This window comes from Chelmon rostratus, chromosome 2, assembly GCF_017976325.1.
Source record: "Chelmon rostratus isolate fCheRos1 chromosome 2, fCheRos1.pri, whole genome shotgun sequence".
NCBI classification, from domain to species: domain Eukaryota; kingdom Metazoa; phylum Chordata; class Actinopteri; order Chaetodontiformes; family Chaetodontidae; genus Chelmon; species Chelmon rostratus.
In genome coordinates, this window is record NC_055659.1 from 9,071,529 (window position 1) to 9,092,269 (window position 20,741).

At 42.2% G+C, this 20,741-nt stretch overlaps 1 protein-coding gene across 1 annotated transcript in view; it reads right to left on the minus strand.

Annotated features, from left to right (window-relative positions):
• Positions 1-8,355: 8,355 nt before the first annotated feature.
• tafa3a (TAFA chemokine like family member 3a) overlaps positions 8,356-20,741 on the minus strand; it is a 91,528-nt gene continuing 79,142 nt past the window's right edge. The window contains exons 3-5 of the mRNA XM_041957870.1: positions 18,285-18,434; positions 17,334-17,458; positions 8,356-9,080 (exon numbers count right to left, since the gene is read on the minus strand). Of these exons, the coding sequence (XP_041813804.1) occupies positions 9,069-9,080; positions 17,334-17,458; positions 18,285-18,434 (287 nt within the window). The 3' untranslated portion in view covers positions 8,356-9,068. The remainder of the gene's footprint in view (positions 9,081-17,333; positions 17,459-18,284; positions 18,435-20,741) is intronic.

Sequence of the window (20,741 nt, forward strand, 5' to 3'; positions counted from 1 at the left end):
ATGTTATGGTGCAGGATTTCTATCCCATGGGAATAAGTGAGTGTGCTGTGAGTGTAAAACAGACCATGCATGTAAATGGTGTTGTACAGTTTTGTTGATGAAATGCTGTAAATCATTATTAAGTCATGAAGACAACACGTCCCCTAACATTTAACACCACGAAAGACTGGCAGTCTTTCATCATGCATTATCCAAAATACTTATGTGAACTGATTTGGAGGATGGGGCCGCGGATTAAAAGGTGGCAGCATCAACGCCCTTCACGTCCCCCCTTTTACACCTCCTTTGAGTTCACCTCTTCTATCAGCCAACATGGTTTAATCTGAAACACAAGCCTCAGGTTGCAAAAGTCACTCTACATCTTGTCAGGACAATATTTTCACTGCCTCCTTTTCCCAGCGGCAATGACCTTCCTCTCTGATCTGTGCCAGCCCACAGCCACAGCCCACATTGACAGGACTGCGAAAGGCAGCCAAGCATATCTTAATCCATTCATATCTGCTTTGCTTTGGCCTGGGCTTTCTGAGGTGCAGCCGGAGATCTCTCTGTGTACAAGAAGGGCTTTCTCAACCAGCTAGTCCATTAGTCCGAATGGAAGATGCTAGTAACGGCTGGGCAGTTTGAGGCAGCTGACAGAAGCAGACGTATTCTGTCGTTTCACGTTATGTAGCTAAACCTGGCATTTTTCTCTGACCTTACCGTCCTGAAATATTCAGGCTGTGTTTGTGAAAGTGTGCACACGGTTTCAATTTGCTCTCCGTGTAAACGCTCTTTCGTTAAATTATTCAGCGGGAATAAATGTGCCAACATGCTCATCGTACATTAGAGAACGGTCTTAAGAGCACGAAACTTGTTTTTGTCTCAGCTGCTGAACTCTTCTTTAAAAGGGATTCACACAGCATTTGCTCCGAACACTGCAGTTAAAGTGCCTTTGAATGAAGACACATCTGCTCGCGAGGCTCACAAATGGTAGAATTCTGTCTTTCAGTTTTATGCTTTTTTCACACTCGTTGAGTTTATTCTACTTGTTGATATGGATGCATAAATTGAATCCGAATGAATAGCTAGTCTGAATTGGCTTTAAGAAGTCACTGGCAAAGATGTTGAAAGGTCTGGTTCCATAAATAACCACATGGCTTCATCAAAGCCCAGTGCATCACACCACAGCTGTTTTTTGCAAAGCGTGCTTAAACATAACAGCTGTAGACTGTTGCACTTTATACAACTCCTCTCCCGTCGAGCTTAAACAGCAGGGTAGAGGGGGTGTTTGCACTTGAAAATGACAGCTAAAGGTGTGGGTACGGCGTTGTATGTTGCTGGTGGGCTAGTCTGTGTGTCTTTCCAGCTCCCCTCACAGATGGAGAGGAGTGCCCCAGGTAAGTGGAGACCGAGCCAAGGATATGAAATAGGGATGACCAGGCTCCCACCGGACGACAGCAGAGGAACTGAGGGATTGTGGGATCTGCGCTACAATAGATAATTAGTCAGGAACATCTGTTGGAGGAAGTCCCCCTGTCCCGCACGGGCCACAGATCTTAAATCACTCTTTGGCTCGGAGTGGAGAGCGAGCAGCTCGAGCTATTTACTTTGATAAATCATTTGTATTAATCACCAAGGTCCACCTGTGCGCTTCCATATGGCTGTGAGAGGGTGATGCGTGAACTTCAGTCGGTCCCAATGTGGTGAAAAAAACAACCTAAACATCAAGACTGACTCAAACATTTTAAACAAGTCTGAACTTTCTCGGACCTCATCTTTTTCACTTTAATGTTCAATCTCTCATCTCAGCCTTAAAAAACAGCCTCGAGTGTGTGTGTGTGTATGTGTGTTCTCATGTTTTTTATAAAAAAAAAACTATTGCAGATGTAAGATATCAAATGGCACTTTGAGCTACATCTTGCGTTGCAGCTCAAAGGATGTAGGTATGAGTTCTACCTGAGTGAGTGTGAGATGTCGTGAATGCTTCGTCACGTGTTTATCACGGTGAAGCCAACGAGGAAATTCCCTGCCTCTGCTGACAAACTGATTTAAGGCAGGAATAGTGTTTACCACATACACTAAATGTGTTGTCATGCTAACGTTTGCTAATTAGCATGAAACACAGTTGAGGCTGATGTGAAGGTTATTAGTTTAGTAGGCGTTTGTGATGTTGTTTGGTACCAGATTACCTGACGATCCATGCAATCGTTGTCGAGATGTTTTTATAAAAAAGTCCCCAAATTATGGCTTCACCCTCAGGGGACCATGATTGTCTATAACCAAACTTTAGGCAATCCATCCAATAGTTGCCAAGATATTGACAACTGAGTATTCATACAAAACATCAAGAAAATCCATGCATTTGTTGTTGAGGTATTTCACTCTGGACCACAGCGGTGGACAGATCATGTGGCTAAAAAAAACAAGCAATCGAGCTGCATCTCAAAGCAGTGAGGGACGTTTGCACACCGCAAACCATACTGGAGGATCCCTTTTAGCAGAATGTCGGCTCATTGACCCCACCCACGTCTAAAAGAGAATATTAAGATACTTGAATTTCATTCGCATCATCTAAGAGCCCCCTCAATCTCCAAATGTCGCACTGGGGCTGGCCCTGCTCCTGATGTAGTGTATCCTGACCATTAGTAAAGAAATGGATGCTATTTACAGCATCAAGAAATGAGGTAAATAAATAAATAAATGCCCGGTTACGCGCCACAAAATGGGGCCAAGGAGAAAAAAGGCAGTTAGAAATCCATCAGAATGTCATTTTGTGTGTCTCTGCCTCTCCCTCTCTGCCCGTCCAGATAGATATCAGCTCATTGCAAACCTCGCTCCCATTAACCCATTCACAGGTTGCCAGGAGAAGAAGTCGTATTTTTCACCTTTCTATTAACTGCCCACGCCTGTAGACACCCACTCACCCTCGCCCTCCTCTTCTTCCCCTGCTCTTGGCCTGTTTGAGTAAATTTCACAAAAGATAATTTCCTTTTCAAATTACAGCAGGCCTCTTCACTGACCCAGTGGCATTGTGATAATGCAGTGAGGGAGCTGAGGGTGCGTCTGATGAGGCGCGAGAGCAGACGCGTTGGCCTGCACTAACGTCTTGTCAGCACCGTACTCGGATACTGGGGACTATTGGATACTGCACACCTCGGGCCTGTTGAGCTGGGCAGCTCAGTCAGATTCCTCTGCAGTGTTTTGGCCCACAGAAAAACCCAGAACAACGAGCTGACACTCGCGTCACACAGAGCTTGTCAGTGCATGTGAAGGTACAGTATGTGCTTTGGTAAAAAAGTAAGAAAAAAGGAAAAAAAAAAAAAAACAGCTTTGGATAAGAAGCCAAAACAGGATATGTGAATGACTTGCCGAAGCAGCTTGCAGGCTGCGTCGTGATTCATGAGCTAATCGCCTCCCGGTCCAGTCAGGCATGAGAAACACAGCGAGGAGGAGGTGTCAGGTACAGCGAGGAATACTTTGATATTAGAATTCAAGGCATCTACGTCTTGCCTTGAGCAGGATAATCCCATTATGCCTCAGGTCACAGCAGTGCACACAGAGAGGCACAACTCACTTCAAAATAAACTGCTTACGGATGACGAGAATAACACAAACAGCCGTCAGAAATAACATCAAACTCCGACCCAAACTGAATTAGAACATCCAATTTAGGGACGAGAAATAGCCCAGATATTGAAAAGAGGGAATAACACAATTGGATTTTTAAAAAAAGCGGGAAAGTTTTTCCAGCTAGACTTATACAGTTCCTCTTGGGTCTTTTCAAGATCGAGCTTTTTTTTTTCATTACAGTCCGTCAGCTTTCATTATGAGATGAGAAAATCTAATTTTGCTTGGTCTATCTGACAGTTTTTCAAACTAATTCATCCTGTCAAGATAAAGCCCTGGCAAACCCACCAGATGGTGTTTGTGTAGCTGAGCTTTGTTTTCAGTTTGCACATTTCGTAAAGTGCAAGACCCTCCTTAATTTCGAACAAATATGCGATACGTTTTGTTTCTTTTTTCTCTGGGAGAAGGAGAGCTGTCTCTACCAATTTCTGATTGCTATCTTGCTTGATTTAGATAAGCCTATAAACCAAATTGGCTGTTAGTGCTCTTCAATTTATATTCAGTTATTCTCTCATCTTAATTAATTTTACATACATAGTGAAAAGGAGGAATATTACAAATAGAAAGCTGCAGCTCTGAGATACTGAAATGTTCCTCTCATTTTGGCCCTCCATTAAAAATAAGATGGGCGAGTCTTGTCATCCTTTTCCAATAAGATGAGTGTACCTCCTTGGCCGGAGCTAGAAAATGCCATTTTACTAATTTTTTCTCTTTCATATGGCTGACCAGGGAATTTATTCCATGGAGGAGGTGTTGGAGGACTTTAATCAACAGCTTCAGAAGCATTAAGTCTGCAAAACATGAAATTAAACCAGCTACTGTATAAGATAATAACCTACATACCATAACCCACCTCAGATAATTTCATTAGGAGTTACACTGGAGGAGTTTAATGTGCAGGTTGAAGCATTTTTCATACTGATGGGAACACAAATTAGGGAAAACTGATGAATAATTTGATGTTTAAAATCAGGAGATGTTATTGACTTTAAAGGAATAGTTTGAAATTTTTGGATGTAATGTAATGAACAGGGAAATTGGCTTAGAGAGCAAAACTGCTTTTTGCACCAGACTTACACTGTGCTGTACACTAAACCATGGCCACTAATATGGAGTTGGACCCCCCATTGAGGCTTTAAGATCCACCACTCTTCTGGAATAGGCTACTCACAAGATTTTGTGTGTCTGTGAATTTGTGAAGAGCATTTGTGAGGTCAGGCAGTGGTGTTGGACAAGAGGGTCTGGCTCGTTTTTTTTTTTTTTTTTTTTTTTGTGCACAGGGGCAAAGTCATGAACAAAGGGCTTTCGCCAAACTGTGGCCACAAAGTTGGAGGCGCCCATTTGGCTAAAATGCCTCTCTATCCTGTAGCATTAACGTGACCTTTCGCTGGAACTGAGGGTCCTATCCTAAACCATGAAAAGCAGATGCATACCAGTACCCCATCTCCAAAAGACTTTACAGTAGACACTATATGCTCTCATAGGCAGTGTTCTCCTGGCAACCACCAAAACCACATAAGCCCCTGTAAAACACTATAAACCCAGATTCATCCATCAGACTGCCAGACAGTGAAGTGTGATTCATCTCTCCAAAAGAGCATGTTTCCACTGCTCCAGAAGCCAGTTGAGGCATGCTTTACACCTCCCGACTCCAGCACATGGTGATGTAAGGCTTGCACGCAGCTGCTCGGCCATGGAAACCCATTTCAAGAAGCTCACGATGCCCAGTTCGTGTGCTGATGTTGCTTTCAGAGGCAGTTGGGAACTCTGTAGTGATGCAACAGACAGACAAATGTTAAGGTGTTGCACTTCAGCACTCGTAGCCTCCCGCTGTGTGAGTTTGCATGATCTTCCACTTCGTAGCTTAGCTGTTGTTGAATCTTGGTGCTTCCACTTCATAATAATAGCACTTGTGATTAACCAGGGCAGATCTACAAACTGTCATGAACTGACTTGTGGCAAAAGTGGCATCCCATGACAGAGCTACGTTGAAAAGTCACCTGTTAATGCACATGTTAGCAATAAGTGTGGCTGAAACACTTAAATTGAAACATCACTAGGGTTGTCTTGTTGACTTTCGTCAACAAGACAACCATCAACCATCAACCATCATTGCGCATGTACCAGAGTGTTTCTTGGCAGGTTGCAGGGAGCTGGAGTCAAGGAGCCAGCAGAGATTCCAAGAAGTCACTGCACCGAGCCAAGAAATATTCTGGCACGCAAGCGCCTGTAAAGCGCTCATCATTTTCACATTTCAATTTTTGTTTGGATTTAACTAACGATATATGACCTGTTAATTTGTGGTGTGCAGATTTTGTGACGGTTGGACAAAACCAGCCAAGCTGTTTCACACCCGTTTCCAGTTCTTGTGCTAAGCTAAGCTAGCTGACTGCTTGCTGTAGCATCATATTCACTGTACAGGCATGAGAGTGGTGTCTGTGGTGTGCAGTAACATGTATGAATTAACACCAAATCATCAAACTGAACGGATGCTGAATCTGAATCAGTGCTAATTGTTGTGGTGCTTTGAAAAAAAACGCAACAATTAGTGAGTGCAAAACCATCCAAATCAGCAAAGCGATTGGTAGCTACCACCACTGAGGGGTATTAATTTGCTCATCTAATGCAGAAAGACAGTAAATAAAGGTATTTCCCAGAATGTTGAACTATTCCTTTAAACATGATATCAGTCATAGCTGAGCTCATGGTGACGGAGAACACGACCGCTGAGAGGACTGCAGTGGTTACAGGTGGGCTCTGCCTGCACAACAAGTGAATTATCCACAGTACGTGATCCGTGACCACTGCCAAACTCATCCCATGTGCATCCTGCCCGACTCATTGTGCTGCAGAGAATGAAACACCGAAGTCAATGGCAGCGCACAGAAGTGCCAAGCCGCCAGCCCTCAGATCCACACTGTGGTTTCCAAACACATTTCCATTCAACTTTTGTGAAGGTCTTTTATGGCAAAGCAACAAAACCCTGAGGAGCCGCGGTATGAAAAGATCTTTCATTATTAATAGAATATTAGCCCACATAAAGGTGAATGACTGAAGGATTGTGTTTCAACACTGCAGGGGCTGTAAAGTGCACAGAGGTTAATTCTCTGATCCAAGGGTAGATTTGTATCATTGTTTGTAGACAGAAAGGGTTTTCCAGGGGATTGGATTCATGTCTCCTCTCTCTGTTCCTCGGAGCACTGTGGTGGATTGCCTGGTCTGATTAATCTTAATGAATTATGCAAATAGCCTTTATCTCAAATGATTTAGCAATGTTTCTGTATTGTTTTATTAATGCACTTTTGAATTACTCTGTATAATCACGTAGCCTTTCCTCAGCCGTTCGCTGTTTGTAATTCATCGCCAGCTCTTTATTAAATCCATGGTGGTCTCCGGCGAATTGCATGCAGGAATGAGAAATTAGTCATTACTGTAATTTAATGATTTCTAACCAAACAAGAGGCAACCTGGATTGCTAACCATAGCAGCCCTCCGCACTCCTCCCCTCAGCGCTGGTCCCTTGGGCCTGATCTTTGGGAGCGAGCCATCTACATTTTTGCTTAATTAATTATGTTTAGTATAAGGAGCATTCTGCGGCGAATGCACTGTTTCAATTACAGACAGAAATTGACTTACAAAACATGAAATTCCCCACAAAGTGGTGGTTTGTTTGTAGTCTTAACACGCTCGCAATTTATTGACTAAAGCTTACTCGGCTTCAATGTGTGGATTTATGCGAGTTCAGTCTGTGTTGTGGCAATATTTCTAGTATATATCTCTGATTTTCATTCATACACAGATGGTATGCTGATGTTTGTCGTGGAGCCATAAGCATGACAGCTATAGAGATAAATTACATTTCAGAGGTGTCTCTCATGATCGTATCAGAGGAGGGGCCCCTGTATTATATAAAACATGGTTTCTCGTCCCAACGGTGTAAATGCCACATGCAGGTGAAATATAAATACATCTCCGACCATTTTCTGCCTCCTGCCTCTAACCTGTTTGGCTTCCGCAGAGAGGGGGATGGAGCTGCATGTTGATATTAGTAATGATAGTAGCCACAGCACATGAGTTAAAATGGATGGACGTCTCATGGACTGCACAGGTGGCCTGCAAGGCCACTAGAGCTAAATAATCCCTCTCTGCACCCCTTTGGTGTCTGTCTTTCTCCATTCATTAACCAACCCTGAATCCTTCCAAAGGTTTACTTTTTTTATAACCTTTTAATGACATGCACTCAGAATCCTTTTGGGATTCCTAACAGGCAACGCCTTGCTGGAATTCACTCAGACCAACGGGTAGCGTTAACTTAACACAATGAAGGCAGGCTTGGATGACGACGACATCCAGTTCGGGAAATGAATCAAACAGGATTAGGGTTGTGTTCGGGTGAGAGCTAATTATCAGTCTCTCCCTGGACCAGACCAGACGGCTTTTTGTGAAGTAAGTTGGTTTAAAGACACAGCGTGGCAAGATTTTTTTCCCTTTTGTGTTTTTGGCCTATTTTTGCATCTTCTGAATTGAACATTTCAGTTCCATCACGAACACAGCATTTATTAGCTGTGCTATCTCTCCTCCTCCTCTTGTTTTTTTGATCAAGTTGTTTGCTTGACCTGCATATTTGAAGGATTGTAGCCACTCATACAAAGAGCATCGACACAGACTGTTAAAAACCCAGATTTTTCTGAACAGTGATATCCATTGAGTTAGATTTATTGAGATAATATCGACATTTGTAATCAATGGTAGTCACCAGGCTTCGAAAACAACAGATACCATTAAAACATTTTGGCAGAACGCAGCTGTGTTGACCCTCGGTGACTTGCAGTCAAACATCATTACATTTTTTTCTGGGTTTTATTGTTGTGGCATCGTCTTTTGTCTTTAAAAAGAAGACTTGACATCCTAACAAACTTAAGAAAGCCAAACACTCGATCAAATCAACGTAAAAGAAACAGAGGAGATATCTGCTGCATAAGGCTAAAAGGAATGGAAATGCTTATGATCTCACTAGATCTTCAACACAGATATGCATCAAGAGTCCTGCGGCAAGAAAATAACACAAAAGTTTCACATCACATGGTTTTGTTTTAGGGGTGATTTTTTTTTTTTTTTTCTGGTGTAATCCACAGTCTTTTAGTCAATAAATATCTTCATGGTTGAGTCTTCTAGTCCATAGGAATAAAACTATAATACAAAGAGAGATTTGGTGGGCAGTAGAGTTCAGAGACAGCTACTGTTGATGCTGGATCTAAAGTCAGGAATTTTTTGGGATATGTAGTCTTATATGACGTTCCCTGGTCCTTCTCTTCCATTCGTTCGGTGGAATGTCCGTGATTATTGTCCTTGTTGGTCCCTGGTTTCCACCAATCCTCAAAACACATGATATCCAAATGTCCTATGATGTTGGTCACAGAAACAACATCTGGTCCCAAGCAGGTTATCCTGGAAACAGACGACTATCGTGTGACCTAGAAAGAAAGGGAGAGAAATGAAAACAGAGTCAGGAGTCAGAAGAAAATTGTGTCTGTGACATGAATGGGTGCTGGGGATAAAAAGGGATTTGAGTCATTAACGATGACAAATAGGAGTAGTAACACTCTCAAAAGCAGTGCTGTCTGACAAGCAGTGTGACAGAAACCACTGTGACAGGAGAGCAATAATTAAACCTACTGTATTTATCACAGCTGAGCAATCGCAAGTGTAGCCAAAGAAAAATCCATCTTTAAAAGGTTTTCAAATAAGTTTAGAATTACAAAAAAATGTAAAATATTATAGTTAGTTATAGTTATATAGTTATAGTACTACACATTGCTTCAGTTTTTTTTCTAAAAATATACTGTAGGCATCACTTTGTTCTAATTAAGCCTGAAAGGAAAGATAATTTTCTCAATTGGTTGATAAATTGCTTGGTTTATAAAATGTTATAGAACATATTATTCATTTTTTTCATCAACCAACAATCAAAAATCCAAAGTTATTCTGTTTACTAACACAGACACCCCAAAAATATTCACATTTTACAAGATGGAAACCGTGGATTTTTTAGCAATTGTGTGCAAATAAATTCTTAGTTAGTTAGATTAGCACTATAATATCATGTCCCCTTCAGGTGAACTGTAATTAGTTTGGTGATCACTTAAGTTCTCATCCAGTATTACAATTGATCTGGTCAAAATGTTACTTTATCCACTATTCTGTTTTATGACTAAATACATGCAAAACAAATTGCAGCTGTATTTTGTGTTTAGTGCTGATTATCAAATGTTGGCGTGTAGCTGACGTTAGCACTTAGCTCAAATAACCCCTCATCTCATTCATGTTTTTCTCCACTGACTGGAGAAATCGACTAATGGTTGATTGACGAATCATTTCACCTAAAATTCAACGACAAACTGTGACTGTCTCATTAAAACAATAAGCAAGGGCCTGTCTGTCAAAACCGCATCAGGTGCAAGGTGTGCATATCCCCAGCTGGCAAGTTTATAATTCAAACATCTGCGGTGTTATACAGAGAAAGTGAGAAGACGGTGAGCCGCCAGAAGTCAGATGTAATGCAATGTACATCATGCTCAATGATTTCCATGCAAACAGGGGAATATTATTATTCATGATGGCATACTGCTGGCATAAGTATTCTCAGATGTTTTCATGAATATTAATCTAAAAGATTGAAAGATGCAGTTTGTACTACTCTCACTTTAAGCATAGCTCTAAAAATACTCTGGGAGGTGAATGTTGTTCCTTGTTGCTTTGCCCTTTAAAAGTAGAACACAAGTAACTTTTTGACTTGCACGCTGATGCAGGAGGCACTGTCAAAAAAAAAATAAATCCACACAGACACACAAACACCCCCGCCCCCCCAACACACACAGCTTAGAGAAATAAACACAGGTGGTCCTGAGTGAATATTTGCACATTACGGTCATTCAATTAGCAGTTTGCAGGGTCTCACCAGTTAAACCAACGAGGGGTTCGCCGCACACAGTCGGTCTTCCAAGCAATGCGATTCTAGTATTTTGTGGAAGTGTGATTTTTATGCAGCTTAGAGCTGCAGCTGAAGACACAGTGCTTGCTGTGTGGGGAGCCACAATTTAATTTTCACCTCCATGTGACAATCCTCAGGAATCATGGATGTGAGAGAGCATACGGAAATGATTTGGTGTTGCTATTGTCGCAGCAGCAGGCTGCAGATATACATTCTTACAAACGCTTTTAGCGACGGCTTCCAGCATATTTCTATTGGCAGAAACATGGTGCACTGGCACGATAATGCATTTGCAAGCGCAGTTTTGCTGAATATTGATTTTTAGTATTGATAAATGTGGACAATTTCTATTTTATACATGTCCCGAGCTCAGCTTTGTTTCTCATTATAGAAGAAAAATTCCAACATAATCAGATGTACAAATAGGAACACATTTTAAATTGTAGGAGCGTCTCCGAAAGAGAATTTCACCTCATGAGTGGAAGAGATAAACAAGTTTAGACAGGCAAAATTAACAGCGTGAAACAAAACTTAAGAACGTATATGGCAGCAGAAACAAAAAATGAGAAGCAAAGCGGAACCTTATCAAAGCAATTAGTGCGCTGTGGTGTTGTGGGTGTCACTGTGGGGGTTATCGGTGCATTAACACACAAAGAGGAATCAGGAGAACAGAAAGCAGCTCCGCTGGGTTTGATGCTTAAGCTGCTTCGGGATGAAAGACCCCACTTGACTGGTCAGCTGTAGGTTCAAACAGCCGTTGATAAACAAACTAAGAGCCTACCTTTGATGGAAAGCTGCAGAAGCACACGTGAGTGCACATGTGTGGTTATTATCAAGATAGCGGAATAAAACACTTAGGCATCAGTTTTGAATGCCATGATTCTTTCTCTGAAGTATATTACCGCAGATTTTAATGCTGCTGTAAATTTGCAGATTGCACGGTCAGTGTCAGCCTCCAGCGATGTCTTAATGGACCATAAAAGACAAATCAATCATCAATAGAATGATTTAGCTCCTCTTTTCAGGCTTTCTATCGACTAAACATCTCACACTGTCTTTCAGCCTTTTAACTCTGAAAATCTGTTTATTCACACAGTTGGTTTTTTTTCCCAGTGAAAAAATTACACATTTTGAAGCAGACTGACATCTTAAGAACTCAATGATCGTAATACACTCCTGCAAACGCACAAGTAAATACAACTTAATACCTTAAGATGTATTTCCATACATCAATTAGATGATGGAAGCTTATTCTGAGTGCTAGTCCCTTGTCATTGTTGTAACTGCATGATTATTTTTTGGTATGTGGATTTAAGATCACGGTGTTATCGTTTATTTTCTAAACTTAATAATCTCATAGCCATCCCACCGCTCAATGAGCTGTGTGACAGTCCAGGAGGCGGTGACGTGATGAGCCGCTGTTTGAGTGAATCAGGGGCTACCTGCACATTGTCCTGGTAAACTGGCCCAGAAGGAAGAGGCAGAAACACACAGCAGTACAGTCCAGTTGCTACATTTCAAGCTGAAGTCATTATACAGAATATTAAGGCTAGAACGCACGCCAGTTCAGTAAATTTAAGGCGTATTTTTTACCCTGTCCTCAGACAGCTATCAATCACCAACCCTCCACCCGCTCTGAACAAGCATCATAACACCTGTCAAGTGGAAAGGCTCTGTGGTACTTTCGCCTTCTGACCTCTGATTGATAGGAAGTGAAAAGCAGGAGCTGCCGGGGTTATAATTCCTGACATTACCAGCAGGACTATAAAACTAGCCGCTGCCGGATACACGGAGGAAGAGGGAACCGCTGGAGTTGTCCGAGAGGAGGCCTGAAGGGAGCCGAGACGTCTGATTTATTGGTGTGACTTCGTCGTGAGGTGAAGCGACACCATCATTTACTTATCAGCAACGATCCCACGGACATCAACAAAGAAAGAATTTATAGAACATATGAGGCATTTAATGCAACTGACGATCTATTTTGAGAGAGATGTTTTAAGAGGAGATTTAAGCAGTAAAGGTTGCCAGATCTTTCTGGTTGAGCCAAGCTTTAGCTGTTCATTGAGATGTGCTGTCTTTTTAAAAGCTTTTTAGCTGCTGAATGCTCAATGTTCACCAGCTGGTTGCTAATTTTGTTTTTACTGTTTAGTACTGAGCAGGTAGAGGAAAGTTGGTTTTTCTTTTTGCTGACAGAGACCATTCATCTAAGAGTCAGGTTCACAAAAAGCTGCGATTTCAATTATGTGTAGTGATTTGAGTCATTGTGTTGTATTAAAAAAATACTGATTAGTGCAGCTTTAGGTCACAAAAATCAGCACTTGAGACCTGACTGCTGCTTGACTGAACATGCTTACCATAAACCTTCAGGTCTAGAGTTTTCACCTGGCTCCAGCAGGGCAGCCTTTGAAAAGCAGTACAGCTCAAGCGTTTAGGTCTAAGCAGTGAAAGGACTTGGTCAAAGTTATTGTACGTAAAATGTTCAGATGCCGGGACATTTAAACAGCCAGCATTCACTCCCCTGAAAAGCTTGAGAGTGACTTGCAATTCGCTCAACTCATCCTCACACCTACAGGACTGATATAGGTCACCTGCCAGGTCTGAGGTGGTCGCAGCAACATAGCTCCTTGGATAGGTTCAGAAAAAGATCACGGGTTGAAATAAATATATATGGGGGTTTCACATGGGACACTAACAGCAGTCACCTGGGTGAGATTCCTCTGTTTGCCGGACCCACTCATCCACCCCACCTTCCCCCATATGTGGACTTTCTTGCTCTTTACACTAACCCACCTGACTTCCTCCTTTGCCCCCGTCATAATCACTACGACCACTCGAGGTTGCAGACTCACAATAAATACGGATCGGAATAACCTGCTTACACAGACGACCTAGACAGGTGTATTTCTGGTGAGGACGGGCTGAATTGGCTAATAAAAGTTACAAGCACAAGGGTCTCAACGTTAGGCAGTATAGAGACCTCGGACAGTCTCACACAATATCGGAAGATAGGATATAAAGAATATAAACAGGAAGGCACTCCCTGGCTCAGTTACCATAGTAACCAAGGTCTTATTGATAAACTGCAAACACATAGAGATGACCATTCAAGGGAAGTCACCCAAGTATTCACATTTTTAATGAGGAAGTAGTTCAAAGAGTAGTGGAAGTCATGCGTCGGTACGGTAGAAGCTAATGTTTAGATTTGAGTATCCAGTAGAGGTACCACACATCTAGACTTTCCCATAAAAGGGAATGATTTGAGGAGTAGAGAGTAGAAACCTGACATTGGGAGTATTAATATCCCCATTAGAAAGGACCCCTTCAGGATATGGTGTGGTGCTACCATGGTTCATCAACTTCTCCATCATGCATCCAGCCTGAAATAAATACCTCTTCTTAAGACTTCTGACATCTCCTTCCTTCAGCTCACAAGAATTCCGAAACCACTTGAGTCTGAGACTTGATTTGACCACTTGTGACTTGACTGGCCTTTGGCATATGATATTAAAAAAGGAATATAAAATATATCTTTTATCAACCAACGTTTTACTCGGGATATGATGCAGCTTTAAGTAACTTTGAAAGGACTGGTGTCACTTTACCAATAAAACACCTGTGAAGCTGAGCTCCATCCTCAGCAGAGCCCTCTATTTATTCCTCAGAATGATGTTAACTGACCAGGAAGCTCGGGCACAGAGCCCTCAAGCACACGCAGGCCGTCCCTCACCGGCTCTCTGTGGGAGGCAGCGGGGCCATGAGCATGGGGCGACCCCCGCTGACTCCCAAATCAAAAAGGAGTCAAGGTTCTGAAGGGTTCTACTGGCCACCTGGACCCCTGCTTGTCTGTGCCTCTGTTTCTGCTTTCCCGTGGCTGTGTGAGAGGGCATGAATTATTAACCTGGCTAAAATAAAAAGCTCTGCTTTGTCCAGGCCTCCTGTAGCCATGAATAATGGAAGAGGCAGCTCAACTACAGGCGTTTGGTGAGTCAAACACTGGGCCGTGATGGATGGCTAAGGGCCCACTGCACCCCCCCTCCTCACCTACCATCCACTTCAGGTCCACCACACCCTGAAACCAAAAACACATGTCCAGATAACCTCTATTAATCTCTAAAAGCGCTACAGCTTGAGCCCTCCTGCCCTGCCTCAGCACATCCCACTCGATGATTTGGCCTCCTGGAGGGATTTTTGCTTGTTGTTTGTTTGTCTTTCTCCTGCCTTTGCTCGCCTTTGTTTTGCTTCTCGCTCGCACTTTTGAAGCCATATGCGAGCCTGCTCTGACTTTTCAAAGGCGGGACCCAACTCAAGGCCTGCTCTCCCTTCCCCTCAACACTAAAACCACGAGGATGGGGTGCACACGTGTGAGCTGGATTTCTGCTCACTTCCCCAGAGGCTGCGTTTCCCAAGTTGTACTAATGAACTCTCTGGTGTAAAATCACACTGTTTATTACAAAAGTGATCATTGATTTTCCATTTTTTATCAAAGTTGTCTTGTGCTGTGTGCGTCCATACCTCATTTCCCACATGAACCACCAGCATGATAATACGTCTTTATATTTCTATATTTATTTTGTCTATTCATAAACATATTTTTGTTCTAATCTGAAAGTTTATTTCTGATCTTCTCCTGATGATAATGATATATATTATTAAATTATTATTCAAGTGAATCAATCTGACACACGTTCTTTCAACACTGTAATTCAGATTTTTGGGAAATTATACAGTAGGTCCATGCAGAAACAGGACAAATGTCTTGTGTTGCATTTATTGAAAATACACATCATGTACACTCATGAATAATTCTGACACTAAATAGTCTGTTTTGTCTACTATCTGTCTAATAGCAAGCTCAGATCCGAACTTGTGATGGAAACCCTGGAAATATTTAATCATCATTAATGAAAGAGCACTGCCGTCATAGAACAGGCCTTAACAACAGTATATTTATGAGAGCAAATCAATTTTCCATCAAATATGTGAAATTACAATTTAATTGCCTTAGTTTGTCTAAAATCCTAGGTTTGACAAAACAATCACCATAATGCCATAAAGGAAAATACCGATAAGGACTATTTACTAACACTATCTAGTGACACTTAACCACAGCTAAATGTACAATAAACTATTGAGACACGCACAGATTCAAGTCATACAAAAAAGCCAGTTGAGTCCACACTCAACATTGATGGTGTGAGGGATTCCTAATTAAAGATCTAATCTCTGTTAATTGAAGTCTGCATTCACTCTCCAGGGAAGCAATAATGGGCCGTATTCAGCGATCAACAGCATGGTTGGTTTCTGGTTCGTACCTGCAGTTTGGTTCAATTAGTCTGGACCAAAGACAAAAAAGATCCATTTTTGGCTTTTAGTGAGTTTCATGTTCACACAGGGGCTGTAACTGACAGGTAATTCATTGATTGGACAGTTTTGGCGACTGCCATCCTGCATCATCTGTGCTGCACGTACCCATGGGGGGTATTCAGATTCTGGAGACTGACAGCGAGCCGTGAATCAGTTTACTGCACCTTATTTGTTTATCTATCTGCTTTGATGAGCTCACACAGAAATAATAGATAAGATCATTGTGTCAAAATTGCAGCTTGACCTTGTGCAGTGTATCAGAAATAGTAATTGGGACAAAAAGAGAGGCATTTTGTGCTGGTTACTGTGTGGTTGCCTCTTTTACGTCAGTCCACTTATCCATCATTGGTCCACTTATCCATCATTGGAGAGCTGCTAAAATAGCAGGTGACAAGCTCATTCAGATTCAGAGGGGTACGATTTGTGATGTAGAAAATGACGCATGTTTGAATCTGTTACGTAGAACCTAGTCCTACACATCGAGAATTGTTTTAAGTTTCCATTCATTGACTTTTCTGCATCGAAACGTGATCTTTCAGAGAGAGAGTTGCGTTGCATCTAAGAATCCACTTTTTTCCCCTCCACCACTGGTCTGACGTGAGGAAGCAAATACGGGAGATTGCTTTTTGAAAAGCGCATGATCAGCAGATTGATTTAGTTTCGCTTTTGACATCATGCTAATGGTTTGCCTGTTTGCCTTCACAACACAACGGAGCTGCACCAGAGCCTGCCCAGAAGTGGACAAAGACCGGAGTTGAGTTGGCAGCAAACAGGTTAGGTGTGATAGCAGCGTAACACTACCTTAAAAATACACTGAGACTTGTCTTGGTTTCCTTGGTCATCTCACAGCATTGCCTGTTCTCTCCACAACTGTGCACAATTAGCCGACGGGCTCTCGGATTGACGACCTGATCTACCTGGCTCTACCAAATTAGCAACTTAAGTGAAAATACAATGAACTGACTTTATGTAGACTTGCACAACACAACGCGAGGTGTAGCTAAATAGATAGCTGAACTTAACTCACCTCTTCGCTCTGCTCTAAGCTGATCGCTTCAAGAAACACTTCACCCACTCTCCCCTGTGAGTCACATCTTCCTCTCCTGCTGCCTCTACTCTGCCTGCTCTGCTATGCTCTCATCTGAAGTTAATAAAAGAAATCTTCTCCAGTGCTCTCTTTAACTCTTGTTTCTTTCTTTTCAAACACTTACCCAGCCCTCCTCCATTATTCTGGGGTCACATTTTGTTACAACTATCATCCAAGGCCATGGCTTTTTCAGTCCTTTTCACTGGCTCTGATCTTTGAATATTACGTGTGACGATTTAAGAGCATTTATCACCTGCTCACAAATGTTTTGTGAATTAAACGCACCTTGGTTGTCTTAACTTTGTTTCCTGTACTGCAGCTCCATCCTTTGAGATCTGGCAGCACTTTACACTCTTCCCCATCCATGCAGGGATGCATCTGGCACCACCACTTCTGTGCAACTATGGATGCTGTGAGGAAAAGGAAGGAAAGAAAACAGTAAGAGAAAATGCTACTGTAGGCAAATTAACAACATGCTATTTGAAAGCGTAGCATGGATCTGTCCTGGCTGAAGCAACAACAAGTGCCTTTGTATTCTTATGTTCATCACAGTGGTTGAAGAGAGCATCTTTTGATCTCTGGCTGACGGAGGAGACCCCTCAGTCCTGCCCCGGTGTGTTTTCAGGTCTGAATTAGAGGGCGTGGGTCAATGTCAAGGCGGCAAGTGTCGTAAGCAGGTGTGTGCACTGCGAGGAGGGTGGATGTCGGTGCGTGGGAGGGGTAATAACACGTGCGGCAGAGGTTGGCGCATCAAGGTCTGAAGTTGCTCTGAGGAGGCCCACAGGGGAGAAACAGCTTCCCCCGACATTTCCAAAGTGAAAAGAAAACTGTCAACGTCGAGGAAGCCCATGTCAGAGCCATTACAGTGAAAAGAGGAGATAAGGATCGATTCACCTGTAGCTGAGGCCACTCTTGACATGATATTAAACGACCTGGCCCTCTGCACCGTGTACGTCGCTCAGCGAATGGTCTGATATAACATCAACAACAGAGAAACGGGTGATTTGATTTCGAAGACTGTAAAGCCTTTGGGACACAGCAACAGGATCATGAAAATCTCAACTCTATTTTTCTCCCGTCTTTAATACAATAAACCTCTCATACCCAAATAATCAGTGAAATAAGCACCAGAGGCACCGAGACAGGTGTGACAGTTTTGCACTGTAGCACATTTCTTCCCTAATCAGAAGTCAGTCTCAAATCATTACCAAAGCTATAATGAGAAGCCTGGCATACCGTCTACACAAGATGGAGCCGCTCTTGTTGTTCCCGCCACCTGTCCAGGGAAGCAGGAGCATTTGACAGTCTGGGATCTCTCTTCGATCTTGTTCTTGTTGCAGCATCGGTGTGCAGCAATTACCTCACAGGTTCCCGCTTTCACATGAACTGAAAGCACAAACACACACAGTGGTTAGAAAGCATCTGACGGCTAGGGTGCTTCTCACCAAAGCAGTAAAGCAACACATAGTAGATCTTTAGAAATGTCTGTTTTTATGACACAGGTGTTAATTTTTATTATTATTATTTTTATTTATTTATTTTGGATGAGGCTCAGTTTAGTCTTTGTTTTTCTATTTCAAACAAATCCCATGAAAAGACTAAACCCAGCATCAGCATCAGTCCGTTCTCTTTCTGACTCCACTGGGTCTCTCAGCTGCAAAACCATCTGTTTCTACTGAAGGCATACATCTTTTTTAAAAACAAAAAAGGTCAAAGTCATTTTGCAAAGCAACTGGGCACTGTAGTTTTTGTAGTTTTTAGCAAACATCCCTCAAACACCTGTAAAAAGTGCATTTGTCAGGAACCATTTTCATGTGCGGATTAATACACATTATTAGATATTTACAGAAACTGTGGGGTGTATATGGATTGATTGAAAGTAAGTGCCAACATATGTTCAACATAGTGAAGGAACATGTGAGCTAATGCAACCTTGTGGCTTATTGATGTTTCTTCAATAATTTTTGGACAACAATAGAGGTCTATTGCACAGTGGTGATCGGCTTTGGATCATAAACAGGATCAATACAGTATTGGTTTTAGTTTTTTCTCCTCTTGATAACGGAATAGAAAAACTTAATCACTTTCTTGCCCGTGTTAGATGAGGAGATCACTCTCACCTCTGTACAGTAAATATAATGCTATCACCACAAGCCTGTTAGCTTAGCTTAGCACAAACACTGGACACAGGGGGAAGCAGCAAGGCTGGTGGAGAGCATTTGAGTAATTTCTCAGCAAGGTCTTGTTTCAACATCCAAACACAATGGCTACTTGAAATCCAGGTCATCTCCCAGGTGGAGAAGCCAGGCTTTGAACCCCGTGGCCACACCACATGTCCACATATCCTCGGGCAACATACTTAATCCACTGACCCTCAACCCCTGCCAGAGGACGAAAAAGAGAATTTCTCCATTGGGAACTACTGATGTAGCTACATAACATCAAAAACACACATACTTCTAGAAAATGACTTCATTAACGTCGCTAAACTGCTTATTTACTTTAAAGAACATTACAGCATCAATTACAAGGACACTGTTTTCACTGCCATTACATTGGATCAAGCATCAATACTGCTCTCTGTTCTCTATTCATTACTTTTTGCATAGACTCATCACCATTCTGAGCATGTTTGTGTGTTTACATGTTACAACCAGGATTGGATGAGTGGGGGAAAAAAAAACATTTAAAAAGTTTTGACATTCCTTTCAGATAAGCCTTAATTATGCCTGTAAAGATTTTCAATTTGGAACTTGACTTGAAAATAGATTGCAGATTGCCTCCATCTTCCCATTAGCCAGCAATCCAAAAATCTCATCTACAACATTAAAAACATTTTGGTTCCAATCAATAAGGTGCTATTCACATTCCCACAAAAGGCAAGACAACAATTGCCAATTGAGTGCTTTTCTCCAAGCAGAAACTTACTGATGCAAAAACGGGTCAGGCTCCATGCCCTTGATGTAATTATCTTTAAGCCACCAGTACGCCCCCGTGGTCAAAGTTAATTTCAAAAGTTGGAATCGCTTGGATAGAATATTCAAACTTTGTTTAAGAGATAGATGTGCATGGACAATAGCCAATAACATGAGGTGCAATGAGCAAAGACAATCATTGTAAATCACCTGATTATAAATGGAAGCGAATCACTTGAGTGTCTAGAAAGTGCTCTGTAATTTTAACCAGCCAGCCTCACAGATCACACAGACTGCGCTACAATACGATAATATTTCTCTATTACTGTGACAATGTAATTGAATTAGCAGTCGAAAAAGGAAGTGTCAAGAGACAAACGTCACACTTTAAAATGTTCTCAGGCTTGTCTGCAAGTCTTGCACAACGCTGTGCTTCAGTGGATGCAGTTTTGCTGAATGTACGCCCACTCTGCTGTGGAGGAAAGAAAGCAACAGCCTGGCCTGGGACTCTGGACTCATTAAGGTGCAGGAAGTGGCTGGTTGGGGCTGCCCGGTTGGAGAGAAGTGCTGATTAAAACTGCAGCTGCTGGTAAAGGTCGCCGACTCTGAGGCTGGACCCGAAACCACCATGCAGTGTGGACAGGATGAGAGGTCAGAGAGCAGGGCGCTGTGGTCAGACCAAGCTGGTAACGATCCATATGAGAAGAAACAACCATGAACTGTCTGACTGCTGTTGTTACTATAGAGTGAGTGTGAGGTCTTTGAGGCAATGGAGCAG